The following is a 16492-nucleotide window of genomic DNA, read 5'->3' as shown; positions in this document are numbered from 1 at the left end:
TATTTAAAATAATAATAACATGTACCTGCATTCATTGGTGCGTGTGGTCAATCAAATCAAAGACCTGTATACACTAGAGCTCCAATGATATTTCGATTAATTGATTAGTTTTCAGCTATTAATTCAACTAATTTGATTATCGATTAATTGGTTTGAGTATTTTTTTATGAAAGCAAAAGTCACATTCTCTGATTCCAGCTTGTTAAATGTGAATATTTTCTTTTTGTCTCTGTGACAGTAAACTGAATATCTTTGGGTTGTGGATGAAACAGTATAATAAAATGACATTTTTCACCATTTTCTTACAATGTATAGACAAAGAAGTTAATCAAACTGCGACATCTATTCGTCCTTAAATGACAACTGACAACAGCAGAGGGGAAAACAGTTTTTACAAGTTTGACAGTAACAATATGATTGGCTCTGGATTATCATGGCAAAATCTGGAGAGATGAATTTAGAGTGACGCCCATCAACGGATAAAGTAGAACCCAGAGAGAGAAGCAGAGAAATTTGTGAATGAATGAGAGCGAAAAGAGAGTCTTCCTGACTGAACTTATGCTAAGGACCATGACATACCAAGCCAACGGTTGGCCATCAGTCAGTGTTGGGCCGTAGGTGAACGTCTGTCAACGTAGTTTTTGCTGTGTGTCCCTCACTGTTGGCACTGGTCGGCCCTTGTTGGCCCATGCAGGCTTTTTTCTGTGAATTCAGCATGTTGAAGTGCTCTAGGAGATGAATGGAGACCTTTTTACACAGAGATCGTACTATGGGGCTGCTACCAAGTCCCTTCTTTGTGGTGCCTTTGCGTTTTTACACAGAACCCAACAATAGCGGTATCATGCCCAGCTTTCCCACGGGCATGGAAAACCTGAAAAGCCATGAAATTTCAGTCCTGGAGAAGTCATGAAATTAGAAAAATCATTGAATGTTTTGGAAAAGTAATGGAATTTTGTTGTGTGTAATGAAATATTAATCTTCCATGGATTGCTCTCTGTGTTGTAACATAAATGCTCATTTATTTTCTGAAGCTGTCGGTGCAACATAGCTCTAATAGGTGTTTATGTGTGACAGTGTTTGTTTACCATCACATATGCTTACTCCCTGCGTTCTGTCTCTCCCTCCATGAATGCCAGCCAACTGAAGTTATGTTTAAAGGGTGTTTGAATCTGGTATGTTTGAGAAACACTGAGCAAGTTGTTGTTGTTGTTGTTGTTGTTGTTGTTTTTATGGGTCCTTGAAAAGTCATGGAAAAGTTTGAAAACTGTATCCATGACAATGTATGGGAACACTGCATGCTGTTCTAGTGCGTGATTTTAGACAGTATGCCGGTATTGCCCAGGCAAAAGAGGCATGACAGGCGTGACATAACACAGCAGCATCAGCCTCTAGTGTGACATATAACATGCTCGTCGGCAGCACTTTTTAAACAATCACAATGGCATTAACATGGCAATAACAATAATTTACTGTCCCTCTTACATGGCGGCTGATCCCGTACTGTGCTCGGAGGATAAGGAGCTCCTGGACCTCATTGTTTTCCCAATTTACAGACATTTTCGGCTGCTGCTTTTCTTCTTGGAGTTAGCTGCTAACTGCTATTAGCTACTTTTAAATTTCTCTCTGTGGGCCACAGGCGCTACACGTCATCAAAATGTCACACCTGTCCTGCCCATGGTCCAGTCCTGCCGGTTGTCCCTTTTACATAGATGTTGTTGATGCTGTTACTACCTTCGATGCTAGCAGTTCAGAGATTGTACCTTAAATACAGAACAACGAGGCGGCATAAGAGCGTGTAGTTCCCGCCTTGAAGAGGCAGTGTAAAAGGAGGATTGGCAGTTCAGCTCAGTTAACAAAAAGAGAAATGGAAGTGGGGAGGCTGTAGTTGTTTGTGTTATTGTTCACTGGTGCATGGCTAATATCATTTGTTCTTCAATATCAGGTTGTGCTGTTAATGTGCTGAGTGGCTAACTAGCGTCCCGAATCCATCCTGTTCGTCTCCTGGTTTCCCTTTTGTAATGACAAATACAGACTACTGCCGCCTGCAGGTACAGAGAGTTATTTCCTCTCACGCAAGTACAGAGCAACGTGCTAGTTGGCCGCTGCCTGAAGACTTCGTAGAGTGTTCAAGTGCAACTTTTTGGCTGAGACACAAGTGACGTGAGGTGATGCAACAGTCAGCCTTTGTCACCACTAGTTCTTTGATGTCTGTTTGGTGTGCCTGGGCCTCAAGTTTCATGGTTACATAAATCAGTTGATCAACCAAAAAATGAATTTCTTCTTCTGGATGGCAGGATGGACAAAAAAGCAATATGAAGACATCAACTTGGGCTCATCACAGAGGTGGATTGAAAGTCTGGACTTTCAAAGTACAGAGCAGTCCCAGTTATGTTACTAGAAAACATAAGCCAGTCAGCTTCTTGTGTCCTTCAAAACATATTTGCTGTTGCATATTACAGTCGTTGTACACAAACATAATTTGTCTTTTTTTCTTACACCTGCTTGTTTAATTCCATCACCAGTAGTTTTTCATGTCTCTATCCACTGCCGCACTGTAGCATAACATCATTCAAATAATGATGGTGATGAGCTGCCGCTTTGAAGTCCATGTTGCTGGTCGGAGGCTGATGAATTCTACTGAACACATTTCCCTTCCACTTTCATCTTTCCACCAGTCAAATTGAATTTTCAGAAGATTTTTACAAGTGATGGTTTCCGTTTGATGGCGGATTTGTATTGAGTGAGGCGGGGGGATAAAATGTCCAACACCACGAGGGCTTAATTGATGCCATTATCATGTGAACGGCACCAAAACAAAGAATTCAGTTAGACTTCGGGTGACATTTCCACATTCGCAGCAGAGCTCGCATCATGGCTGCGGCTTGATTTATGCTGTCAGTCTGCTGCAATCGCTCAGCCATTACAGGTATTAAGGCTGTGTGCTCACACAAAGAAACATGTTGCTTTGTGTACCCTGGGAATTGGCTTTATTATCTGATAAATGGAGAGAAGCTGGAACAAGATACTTATCTACAGACTGTACACGTCTCTATTGTAATGCTGTGATGTGTGCCAGAGATAGGCCTTTCTTTTCAGCTAATGCATATCTGAGGGACGGGGTTATACCAGAAAAAACGTGGTGTACTGTCCCCTTAATGTGAGCCCTCTAATGTGATGATGTATGAAAATGTGTACATACTGACAGTGAACACTCTGGTCAAATTATGGCAATTAAACCAAGTGATAAGCACCCTGTCTGCCTATGAAATCTCTCTGTTTGGTTTGCATTGTAATGATGGTGCACATAAAACTGCAGTTTGAATCCCACTAAAGAAAAAGACCATTTCCCTGCTCTGAATGGAGCCATGCTGCTCTGTTGCCCCCTTGTGGAGACTGTAACAACACACATTTTTGAAAGAAATGTCTCACAGGGACTAGATTATTTCCATTCATTACATGAATCATCAACACTTTTGATTAATCACCTTTTTCTTTCTCCAGATATGAAGCGTCCAAAGAGCCCCGACTGGCTGGACAGCAGCCCCCCTCCCAAGAGTCAGGAGGGACAGGAGGAGGAAGATGAGGAGGAAGATGAGGAGGAGAAAAGAGTGGTGGCAGTGCACAGGGCCAAACGAGAGCGCCGTCAAGGCAGTAGCAGTGCCACAATGTGCCAGGTGTGCAACATCCAGCTGAACTCTAGCGCCCAGGCCCAGATCCACTACAGAGGGAAGACGCACCAGAGGAGGCTGCGCCGACTGGCAAAGGCCGTCAGCTCAGGTAGGGATGCACCAGAGACATAGAAAGAGAATAAAGTGAAAATTCCCATTTGAATCGACTTAGCAGAATGGTCAAAGTGGCGGCTATTCTTATGTATACTGTTGCCATTGTAAGATTGTGGCCAACACCTCCATCCAACATACAGCAGGAGAGTGAAGTCTAGCAGATGGAGCACAAAAAATTATGGCATATGTTCTAATTATCACACGCACACCCCTAATCTATACCTATGGATGGAGTTTTCTCAGTTTTCATGGTGATGGACTAGTTGACATGTGAGCACAGTAGCTGTCATGATTCCATCCATAGCACTTTGCTGCTGATGAAGAAGACTGTGTGACATAGCTGAAAGCTCTAGAAAAGGCTTGTGAATAATAAACTTTTATGCATAACTCTGGTTAACTTTTGAGGCTGTGGTGTGCAGTGTTGTTTAATTCAGTACTTTGAAAGTGAATCTTGTTAAGATGAATATGAAATGAGAATGCCTTTGAGCTTTAGCAGACAATCACCATTTTTAATTGACTGTTTGAGGCAAATTAAGACAACTTACAGAGACAGAAAGAGGCCAGGTTGTCCCAGATGAAGGGACATTTTGACTCATTCCAGCAGGAAAAGCAGAGGTGTAACTAATAACATTAATGATGGCTCCATTATAGTTAAGTTTCCCATTCAGCCGTGGCAGTGAGATAGGAACAATTATGGAGCCCCTGGAAAACACATATTTTACCTCTTACCTGTAGTGCTATTTATCAGTTGAGATTGTTTTGGTGTGAGTTGCCAAAAAGCAAATAGTTCCAGGTCATGATTTCTGAAAATAGACATTGCCGCTGAGTTTTTCAAATGTATTTTTTGGTGGTTTGAGCACCAGAAGCCGAGTGTTATTGAGTTCTTTGTATTCAAGAGAAGGTAGACAACTTTACGGCCGGTATCTCCAACACTTGGCAACTCACACCAAAACAATCTAGGCTGAAAAATAGCACACAGGTAGGATTTTGGAGTGAACTGCCCCTTTAAATCTCAAACATTGTGACTTTATGTAATAAAGCGGCAGATAATGACAACGTGCCACTTATTGCTAGAGAGGAACAACATGTAGTCCCTCACCAACATCGACTGTAAGACTCATAAACTGCCTCAAAATGACCACAGTTTAATCAACAACTCTTACAGTCTGAACAAAAACACAACATTATGAGCCTTTTTCAAATTGATATTTACCGCAGGGCTGTTGTGTTGTCAGAGCTTCCGTTATTTTGTCATCCACCGTGTTTTAATCAATGCTTTCCCCACAGAGAGTCTGTTTACAAGTGCTAGAAACATATCCTGCTTTGTCTCTGAGTCTTCTTGTTGTTGGAGTTTAATATCAAGACAATTTGCCCACTGCCTGCTCACAGTATGAGTGAATGTGACGGGGCGGATACAGGGTCTGGCTCATGGATGTGAACTTATTTGGCTAATAAAGGACACCAATATTGATATATCCACTTTTTTTCCCTACCTAATTTTAGTGATCATCAAGTCTCTTCTGTAGTGGAATTAAAAATCATATTATGCATGCATACTCTTATTGTGATGGCCCCCCAGTAGATGGAGACATGAAATACAATACTTTTCAATGTATGAAATATTCATACATTGTGCAATATAAGAAAGGGCATGCTTGCCCATTCTGATAGTTCATTTTAAAGCATCAGTGCTGTGGAAAGGTTGTGCCCACCCTTTGGTTTTACCCCTAGGTCACCCTGTTGAGTAAGATTTGAGCCGCAAAACCCCTTTAGCATTACTGTTAGCTCTGTTAGCACCTTTTGCAGCATAAGCAAGGCTAATGGTGCTGACATGGTAAACAATGCTAAAGAAGTGTTGCAGCTCAAAATGAAGTGGTGTTCTCACCAGGGCTACCTCAGGGGAGACTAGAGGATGGTTACCATGTTTCTGCAGCAACACAGAATGAGCAGCACCACTAGCTAGCTCCATCCAACCTAGATGGTGCACAGTGCAGTAAGGCCAAGGCTAACGTTAGCTAAGCAGTGGAGACCAGAGTGTGGACAGTGGGGACTATGAGTGTGTCTCAAATCACATACTTCTGTTAGTACACTTCAATGTAGTACCCTATGTACTTGATGTGTGGTGCACTAATTTCAGCAGAGTAATGTTGTCTCAAATCACGCATTTTCCGAAAGTGACGACAGCTTTCTTTTGTTTTTTAACCACCTTTTCTTCTGCGTCTTCTTTTCAAACGGCAAATTGCAAACAGACGGTGAAGCATTACCGCCAACATTTGACCGCTATCTCAGCCCACACTTAAACCAAGTTTACGCCACAACATCAGTGCTGATTAAAATATGCTAGGAGTCGTAGCTAGGATCTAGTTAGCTAGCTAGCAAAACTAATGTTAGCTAGCAAGCTAGTGTTAGCACTCGCATTGTTGTTCACAGTACAAAATCATTACAGACTCAACAAACAATACTGACGGCTTCTATTCGACATTACTAAGTGCAAAAAACGTATGTAACTTAAATCTGTAAATGCGGCGGTGTTCACTGTAGCCAGCTCAGACTCCTTGTTCTCCCCAGCCGTCATGTCAGAAGCTGAAGAGTTTGTGACTTAGTGGAAGCTACGTCACAAAGATGGCGACCGTTTAGGGTGAGATATGTCCATCATTCCATTCTCAACTTTTAGACCGTTTTGAGCGCTCCAGTAAAACACTGCATTTTCCCGTACTATGCAGCTTGAACACACTTAGTGCACTTGTGCACTCAAAATATATAGTACAGAAGTATGCCATTTGAGACACTGTATGTTTCCACCAGCTGTCTGTCAGGAAATTTAACAGACAATTAATAAAAGACAAGATATTTACAACATTTCACCACCTGTAAATGGATAGCACTTTGAAATGTGGCGCTATAGCCCACTGAGTCAATGCAGTGCTGGACTAAAAGGAGGGGCCTCTTGTATTCCATCTCATTTTGCTTTTTTTTTTTTTTTTTTAAATGAAAATTAATTGTTAATATTATTATTGTTAATTACTAGTTAATAGGTGTCAGACTATCAAAAGCAACATTAACAGAAGCTGACATCCTGGCTGTTACATTGCTGTGCATATTTTCTGCTGAATAGACAGAAGAGTTTCTGAGTAAATGCTGCATAAAAAAAGCCACCACAACCTGTCAGAAAAACTTTCCAGTAAAGGTTGTGTTGTCTGGTGTTTTTGGCAAAAATAAAATTGGAGAAATAGTCTCTCAGCAGATTTGGAAACTGTACCCTGGTACCTAACACACCTTGTTTAGTCAGGTGTTTATGCATTATGACTTGTAGTACACTCTCTCTGTCACGATCTTGCAAATGTTCACATCTGCAAACCATGAGGAGCTGTTATGCATCCAGTATATATTTACTATTCCAGAAGAGCCCCCTGCTATTTCCAAGCATTTTCAGCGCACCTGTTTTGACGAGGGGCCATTAATCACCTTCACTCAGCACCACCTGTGTCACTCTGCCACGCTGACCCGCTTGATCAATCAGCACTGTGAGAAAAAAAGAGCCTCTAATGAACAACTGGCCAATAAGATGGGACATTTTAATGCTGATTTATGAGGCTGTCTCTCTCTGTTGGCTTACGGCACATATTTAGCTGTTCCAATCTAACACAGCGCTCGGAATTAAATTAATAGTATATCCATTGTTTAATTTCTCCCTCACTTCAACCTCATTTTGTTATCATCAGATTGTTATTGACTTTTTCCTGTGTCAGATAATAGCCTTTGCAGATCATCACTCATACTTAAAAGTGTGTGACTGATCCAGAGCATCAAAACAGAGCTTGTGTGTGTGTGTGTGTGTGCATGGTCCCCATGTGTATCTAGTATCTACCTGTTATATTTTTGACTTTTCAGTAGCCAGTATGGGGAGCTCTGACGTTAGCTGCAATAGCTTTTGTGGAAATCTGGTTCAATGGCTGACTTTTGTCTGGTTTTTTGATGCCCAAACAGAAACTTCTCTGAAAATTACCTTCTTTTCTAGTAGGGGAAAATAAGTGATTGCGTATGTGGGGAGACATGGCTGTCTACACCCTCCCTGAGCTTACAGGCAGAGTTACAGATGAGAGCTGTGTGTGAAATCACTCCCTCATCCACTACCTCAGTGCTTCCTATATTGCATGTAATACTGATTTTGGACACAGCTAAGATTTGCTGTGTAAGTCGAAATTAGCCGTCCGAAAATGTGAAAAACCAAATAGAATTGAACAGTGGTTTTGGCACAGCCATCCAGCAGTTATAATAAAGACGGACTGATATATCTTTATTTATTTTTGTAAAAAAAATTTTAATCAACTTTTTCAATATACAACATAATGACCAGACAACCCAATGCAACAGTACATCGACTTAAAACAAAAAAATAAGTAATACTGTTCTCTTTTTCACCAAACTGACATCAAAGAATGACGAAGACCGAATGCTGCGTTGCCTCATATTACCTGTATCTCAGCCAAAAAGTTGCACTTGAACACAACACCGAGACTACAGCCGATGGCAAACTAGCACTTATGTCTGCCCCTGTGTGAAAGGAAATAATGCTTCATGCCAGCCGGCAATGGTAGTCTGTACTTGTCCTTCAAAAAGGGAAACCAGAACACCCAACAGGACAGATTCAAGAAGCTAGTTAGCCAGTTAGCACTTTAACAAAACAACCTGATGTTGAGAGAATGACGGATATTTACTGTGTGCTAGTGAACAAAAACATAAAGAACTACAAACCACTTCTGCTAAAGAGCTCTATGACCAAATAAAAATAATCTTACCTTAATGTAACACCTTTGTTTTGATTTCAACAATCACCGACTTTCAACCGAGAGAGTAGTGTTCGAGTCCCGTACGATTTTAAAGCCAAACCCTGTTCTTTTTTCCTAAGCCTAACCACTTCCTTTTGTTGCCAAAACCCAACCATGCATGTTTGTTGTTGAAGAAAAAAAAGGTCAATTCGCAGTGTTGTACTGATGTAGTGTGTTTATTTTGAAATAGACTGTATGTAAACAGTAAATTTCCTGTGAAAACGGAAGTGTACTTTGAAAGAAGACATGTAACAGGCAGAACTTGACATTTGACAACTTGACACTTGATGTGTCCCAGAATGTTAACAACCAATGCACCCAGGATAAATCCATGAGCAAAACGTCAACATGTGACAACGTTGGAGTGAGAATGGGCTCTAGTTTCGCAGACCGGGCGCAGCGGGGCGCAGCGCACCTGCACTTTGCCAACTGGGTGTGGCCAGGCAGATTTTGTAAGTTTGGCACACCGTGCGCCTGGCGCAGCTACTCCTCTATTCCACCTCCGTCCCTCCTACTGGCGCAAGTCAGAAAGAGGGAGGAGAGAAGGCGTGGAGTGGGTTTTACACACATCACACCAATCAAATGAGCCCCTCTCCTCACCCTTAAATGCGCCGCGCGAAGGTGTAATGAGAGTTTACTCAATTCGCCATGGCAGAAGAGAGCAGCAGCGTCAGACGGCCAAACTTCTCCCAGGAGGAAACTGATGTTTTGGTCCAGGAGGTCCAAGCTCGCAGTGTCCAAATATACGGAACTGTGAGCAGACCTCCACGGGCTGATGATGCAAAGGTAGCCTGGGAGGAGGTCACCACAGTTGTAAATCAATGTTGCGTTTCTCTCGTGCGCGTGCGCACGTACTCTCTCTTTCTCTCTCGCAGTCTCACTCTCTTTCTTTTCTTTTGACTTCTAAGATGACAGATGCTGAATATATACTCCCTATCTGATGCTGTGGCTGTTTGTGGTTGGCTGAGAGGGATGTGAACTCATTATTTTGCAGCTGTGTTAATCAAATCAGGTTGGGTTTCCATTACGCGTGCCAAACGGTGCCAATCTCCTTTGATCTGACATCAGATGTGACGGGACAGTTGATACAGAGATACATTTATGTGCTGATTGCAGATAGTTGCATTGAATAGTGTTTTTTTGGGTATTTATTACATTGTTAATGTGCCTGATATTCTGGAAACCTGCCTGTGAGGTTTTGGTGACGTGTGTGCACTGTCCGCCGGTCAGCCAAACTTCGGCTTACACCGGCTGCGCTCCCCCTGTGCTGACAGTAGACCTGGTTTCAGCTGGCGAGCTTTTAGCGCACCTTCGGCGAAGCCTTTTGGCACGAAACTGTCACTGCGCCAAGCTGGATCTGTCGACACCTCCCCCTGCTGCGCCGCCACACCCATCTCAGCGCACCTCGGTCTGCCAAACTACCAAACTGAGCGCGCCTCGGGTTGCGCTGCTCGAAACTAGCTCTGCGCGGGGTTCACCACCCTGCGCCACCTGCGCTGCACCAGGAAACTAGAGCCCAATGTGTTGGATTCACATTGTCATAAAAAAACTGTAAAAGTCATGGAATTAGCAAAGGTCATTGAAAGTTTTGGAAAAGTCATGGAATGTTGTTGTGTGTAATTAAATTGTAACAATAGTATTCTGTGATAACTTTATACTTAATGTAACATGACAGCAAATCTATTTTATGTAGCTGACGATATAAGGAAGCTCTAATCAATATGTGACAATGTTTTGTTCACAATCACTGAAATTATGTTTGAATCTGATGTTTGAAAAACGCCAGGCAGGTGGAGCAAGAGTGGTGGGGAGTGGTGGCGTGTCGTCCTTAAGCTTGGGTCCTCTACCAGAGGCCTGGGAGTTTGAGGGTTCTGTGCAGTATCATAGCTGTTCCTAGGTCTTCATTCCTCTGGACAGAGACCTCAGATGTTGTAGCTGGAATCTGCTGGAGCCACTCTCCTAGTTTGGGGGTCACACCCCTGAGTGCTGCTATTACCACTGGCACCACTGTTGCCTTTACTCCCCACATCTTTTCTAGCTCCTCTTTCAGCCCTTGGTATTTTTCAAGCTTCCTAATGTTGCTGTTGCTCTGGATTGCTACCTCTATTACCTCTGCCTTCTTCTGTTGTCGATCAACACAATGTCCGGTTGGTTAGCCATCGCCAGTTTGTCAGTCTGGGTTTGGAAATCCCACAGCTCGGTCATTCTCAACCACCTTAGGAGGTGTCTTCCATTATGACCTTGGGACTTCCAGCCCATACTCAGTGCAGATGTTCCTGTACACTATGCCAGCCACTTGGTTATGGCATTGGTGTTGGTCCTGAACTGTCTCAGGAGCATCTTTGCACAGCCTGCACCTGGGGTCTTGTCTGGTGTGGTCGACTCCTGCCTCTATCCATCTTGTACTAAGTGCCTGTTCTTGTGTTGCCATGATTAGTGCTACATATATGGAGAAGTTTTTACATTTTGTCTATGAAAATGTGTGGGAACCCTGAAACTAGGGCATCAGATGTTAACAGACAGCCTGACATTGACCAACGGCCTGACCATCGGCTTGGTCCCTTATAGGCTTTCTATTCACAGAAGACATTTCAACATGTCACAGAGGGAAAGGCACAGTTTTTAATGATAAAATTAATAATGGTTGATGTGCTGACTCACTGGCCCCATTTACACCCTGTATTAACATGTGATCCCATTATCTCGTTTTATTCTTTATATCCAGTTTACACAGTGGCTGTTTTAAGTATACTTTATTTTGTCACTTCCCTCTTGTATAGTAAACACAGTACATACTCAAACCTGCTCAGATTTATGGAAATGGGTCACAGCTTATGTCTGATTGTGGATAGCTGTCGCCCATCGTTTAGACTGTGTCTGCATATTTATTTGACTGAAGAGATTTATTATCTGAAGAACCATATGAGTGTCTTAAAGTGCCACAACAATCTGAGAAAGTGTGAATGTGACCTCCATTCTGCTCCAGTTTGCTAGCAAGGAGCGATTTGTTCTGTCAGATGAAATGCTGCCCTTAGTGACACATTTCGATGACATTGTGTAGGAAGTACTTCCCTACCATCATGAACACACTACAGTATTACACATACAATATTTACTCCTCAGTGTACTGCAGACAAATGGGTGTTGACATAATCAGACTGACGGTAGAAGGTATTTGTTTCTGTTTTGTTGTCAGGCGTTTGGTGCACGTATTGAGATTCAGACATCAACAGCACTGACAGTGTTTAAACACCCGACCTGCTGCAGGCAACAATGTCAGTGCTATCTCATCCAATAATTGACGGTTAAGATGAGACTCACTCATAGGCAGCTTGTGTCAGTCCCTCAGGGTGAAGGGCCACGGATTGATTTCACACCTGCCATGTTTGAACTGGTTAATGGACCCTCCAGTGTGTGACCTCTTTTGTTAAGGCTGTTGTGGAAACGACAATACAACAACAGCCCGGTATAAAAATAGTAGATGGTTCATTTCGAGCAAAAATGCAACTAGACCAGAGATGGAAAAAAATAGCCTGTGAATGGTCCTTTTAAAGACACAGACTGCCTTATATCCTGTACTCCTTTGTCATATTTAAACCTGTAACTTATGTATGTCTCAGTGTTACTACTTAACAATTTCTAACTTGAGTTATTGATTATTTGGTCTGTAAAATGTCAGCAAATGTAAAATGCCCTTCATACATTACTGGAGGTTCAAGGTGACATCTTAAAATATTTTGTTACATCTGACCAATAGTCCAAAACTCAAACCAACTAATGTTCATTTTTTGAGAACCTATGACCAGTGTCATTTTTGCTGTAAAAACGATTAATTGATAAAACGATTAATTAATTTTCTGCCAATCCACTAGCAATGAATTATCTCCAACAGGTGGAGCCTGGAGGGGATCATGTGTTTGGTCGTGTGTGTGTGTGTGTGTGTGTGTGTGTGTGTGTGTGTGTGTGTGTGTCTGTGTTTGTGGCTCTGTCTGTCTGTCTGTCTGTCCGCAGCTATTCCCGCAAACTACTAGACCAATCAGCCTAATATTTTGTGTGCATGTTTATGACTGTATGCTCAAAGACCTTTCATGGTTGCAGTGATTCACAGTAGGGTTGTACCATATCATCTTGCTCACGATAATACCTGTGTCATTTTTTAATGATATGAAAAATTCATATCCTGATACTCGCAATATTTTGACTTGTTGACATATTGATGTCATACTGTTACCCACGGCAACAACAAGCATGGCTGAAAGTGACATTATTACCGACTCTGCTGTGGTTCCAAAAAGAGGAGCAGCGTCAGTAGTGTGGAATAAACTGTGGTGCCCTGAATGTTTTATGAACAGCCCTGGACTTCTCAGACTCTTTTAGCGAGTTACTGCTCAGAGGGAACTCATTCAGCTGCTCCTCCGGCAGCAGCACAGCATCTCTCCCTCTCCTCTCTCGCTGTGAGCACACACACCTGTCACAGGTTGCAGCGTGATGATTAGAAGAGAAATGGCAGAGCATAAAGGTCCAGGTGGAAAAAAACAACTCAGTCATTTAGGATTTTACTAAAAGAAGGAAATCACCTGTTGATTTATAGAGATATAGATCGCAGGGTACATTTTTTTGTATTTGGGAGCTGTGTAAATTTGTAATTTGTGGTAGATTTTATTTAGTTGAACTATTAATATTGTTTGCAGAATCTGAATCTCACTCTGAGTTACTGTTGTTGTTTATTTTTAATAATTTGTGTTTAGTTTTTACTGAATATTTGAAGGTATACTGTTAAGGCCTCTACACATGATCAGCTATAAAACCGCTTTGCGCTGGCTGTCCCATTGTTTGTCTATGGAGAGGGTGGCAACTCCTGTCAAAGCAGCACCGCTACCCTTGACGTTGCGCACCGCTCAGATTTTCTGCCGCACCGCTGCACCACACCTGGCGGTGAGCGAAGCGGGTTGTTCTTATCATGTGAAGGCCGCTTTAGGTTGACATGTAAACTGTATCACTTATTTTGTTGCAATTCTATGTTCTTGATAACATTTTTTTTTTTTTTGTAATTATATCATCAAAAATATTGTTATCGCAAAAATACCCTGAAACGTTGTGATATCATTTTAGGGCCTTATCACCCACTCCTAATTCATGGTTAAAAAACCTAATTTATTGACTGCCTTATACCGTCACTGACTGTTGACTCTTCACTCCTTTTAATCTGGCAGTAGGGGCAGCAAGTTTTCCAGAAATCTTTGACTTGAAAATACATTTATCCTCATAAATACATCTTAGGCTATCTATATTTCACACAGTGCCCGTTAGTAGGAGAAATCAATCTCTCTGTGCAACTTGCTGCAGCTCCATCAAAAATAGACAAGGAGTGTATTTTTCTAAGTTTTTGGGAAAAGTGCATGGCTAATCGTTCATGGTATATTTGATACCTGAAATAATCATTTCTAACACTTCTGCATATCTATAAATTAAAAAAAAAAATTTGTTTAATCACATCTATATACAGACATGCAGGCCAGCCATTAGGAAATTCACTCAGGAGACAACATTGCTAAAAGTGGCCTCCTTGTTGATACGTGTTTTAAAAATAAAATTACATTTATTAACCATAAATACATGTAACTTGTATTGTCAGTGATTTCATTCAGTAAGTTAATTGACTGTGTACTTGATCCCAGTTAAGGGTCAACCATAGACCTATTCATGGGCCCCCCTTGACCTTGGGCCAGGGTCATCTGTACCCTTTGATCCCCTTGACGGCGGCCTGCACATGTATGTATTTTGTTTATCACTGGCTGTTTCCTACAGCAACAATAAAAACTTAACAAACAAAAACCACCATGGATAAGTGAACTGTTGGATTTCTTTTCCTACGGGGAGCACTAAGAATCCCTTAATGTGGTAGCTGATATCATGTTGTAAAACAACATGACTCATTACAGGATTCAACAACAGTTTTGATACGAGAAACAGCGGCCAAGTTCTATAAAACCTTTACAAACAGGAAGGAAGATTCCCACACACACAAACACCAGGTTTGTACAGTGCCTCACAAGCCATTCTCCTTGTTGCCTTTTTCAAAGTGGAGGGAAGGAAAGGAGGACGAGCCAAGTCAATTAAGGTGACTGTTAGTATAATTCAGTCTGTGCTGCGATGAAACCAGCCTAATAATACCCATTCCCTCCCCACAGCTGAACTAGCATTCCCTTTATTTAGCCGCATGAAGTGATTGCTCAAATGAAAAGAGATTTTAATAGGGTGCTTCTCACTGGGGGCCTTTTGAAAAGAGAACGGACCAAAGCAGTTTCCACTTCCTACACTCCACGCTAAGCTTCTGGACCACTGTGGAGTCGTCTTAGTTCACGGGCTATGGTTTTCAAATTTCATTAGAATGATATGTGGTTACGTCATGTATAAAAAGTCACATCAAGTGGCATTTCTGATATGTGTGGATGCTGTAAAGGCACACTCAAGAATAGAGGTAATATAAAGAAAATACATCTACCTGTATGGGGACATAGTGGGACCAGGACTTTTATGGAAAATTTACTGGAACAAAAGATACAAGCCCCTTTTAGACGTGCACCCCTTCATGTTAATCTGCCAGTAATTTAAATGTCCCATATTGGAAAAAGTCAGGTTCCGATGTCTTTTTTAATATAAAGCAGGTATTGCTGTTATATAAATATTCTGAATTTATCAAAACGCTCAATCCAAAGAGAAATGCTCACAGTCCCAACCCAGTCTCACTCCTGACTCTTCTAATGCCAACGCTTGGTCAGTGGCCCATTGGCGTCAGACACCAACGCACAGAGGCAACCTTTAGCTGTAGTATGAGGCAACCGAGGCAGCTACATTTGTTGACGTTCTCGGCAGCTCCCGTAGTATAAAGAACAAAAAGGTCCATTTGGCAGGTAGGAGGGGAGATGGTTTGGCCAAGCAAACTCTGGACTCTTACCCGCGAGCCTGATGTTTGTGTCCGCTGTCCAATATATTTTAGTGTAATGTTGAAGACGTTTTGGACCTGTGCAGCTACTGTCCATATGTGACAAATTAACAGGAAGTGAAACTTTTATTGCAAAATGTTCAGTTTGAGAAAATAAAGAAGGACAGCGGAGCAACACAGTTGTTTTACCGTATGTTTGTTCGTTTGTTGGCATTGCTACGAAGCCGACTCAACGCGTAAAGCAGTCTCCAGTTGTCAATAAGATGCACCCTTTGTAACCTGTTGGAATGTTTACAGTGTATATGAATGACATCATCTCGCAGGAAGTAAACATGTACCCAAGCTGTTGCCTAGCAATGCAGTTCCAATGAAACAAACTATAAAGATAGAAAGTGCTGCTTCAGTGCGGTTACAGTCATTCCACCAGCTGTAATGACGGTGCAGAGACGCCGAGAGTAGAGATTTGGAAGACCCGATAACACTGACCAATCAGAGGAAACTGGGGTTTTTCTGGAGAGTCACGATGGCAGTTTTACTTGGTTGGACCAAGTAACCAGTGGTGGAAAGCACAATTACTGTAGTCGTGTACTGCACTTTACCTGAATTTTTTCATTTTATGCTACTTTATACATCTACTTCGCTACATTTCAGAGGAAAATATTACACTTTTTGGTCTTATAGTTCATGTATCTGGCAGCTCAAACTGAGTCTAATTGGAATCACATTTCCTCTTTAAACTTCTCAGATGATTCATCTGAGTAATTGTTTGAGGTTCGATGAGGTTAAATCATCCAATATTTCACAAAAAAAAGCAAAGATTAAAGAATATTCCAAAAAAATAAAGATTTCTGAAGCAGAACTTTTTTTTTCTTCTTGACTTTTAAATTACTGATCTCAATCATCATCTTTTATGCTCAAAATCAGTTTGAATAACT

General features: G+C 41.7%; 1 protein-coding gene across 2 annotated transcripts in view; it reads left to right on the top strand.

The window, feature by feature from the left end:
- The window catches only part of LOC125881214 (zinc finger protein 385C-like), a 142666-nt gene that overhangs the window by 51083 nt on the left and 75091 nt on the right, over window positions 1-16492 (top strand). For both annotated transcript variants that reach the window (XM_049564273.1, XM_049564272.1), the window contains exon 2: window positions 3502-3777. In XM_049564273.1, the coding sequence (XP_049420230.1) occupies window positions 3502-3777 (276 nt within the window). The remainder of the gene's footprint in view (window positions 1-3501; window positions 3778-16492) is intronic.

The sequence above is a fragment of the Epinephelus fuscoguttatus genome, linkage group LG20 (assembly GCF_011397635.1).
Source record: "Epinephelus fuscoguttatus linkage group LG20, E.fuscoguttatus.final_Chr_v1".
Lineage (NCBI taxonomy): Eukaryota > Metazoa > Chordata > Actinopteri > Perciformes > Serranidae > Epinephelus > Epinephelus fuscoguttatus.
This window is presented reverse-complemented; position numbering and strand designations above follow the sequence as displayed.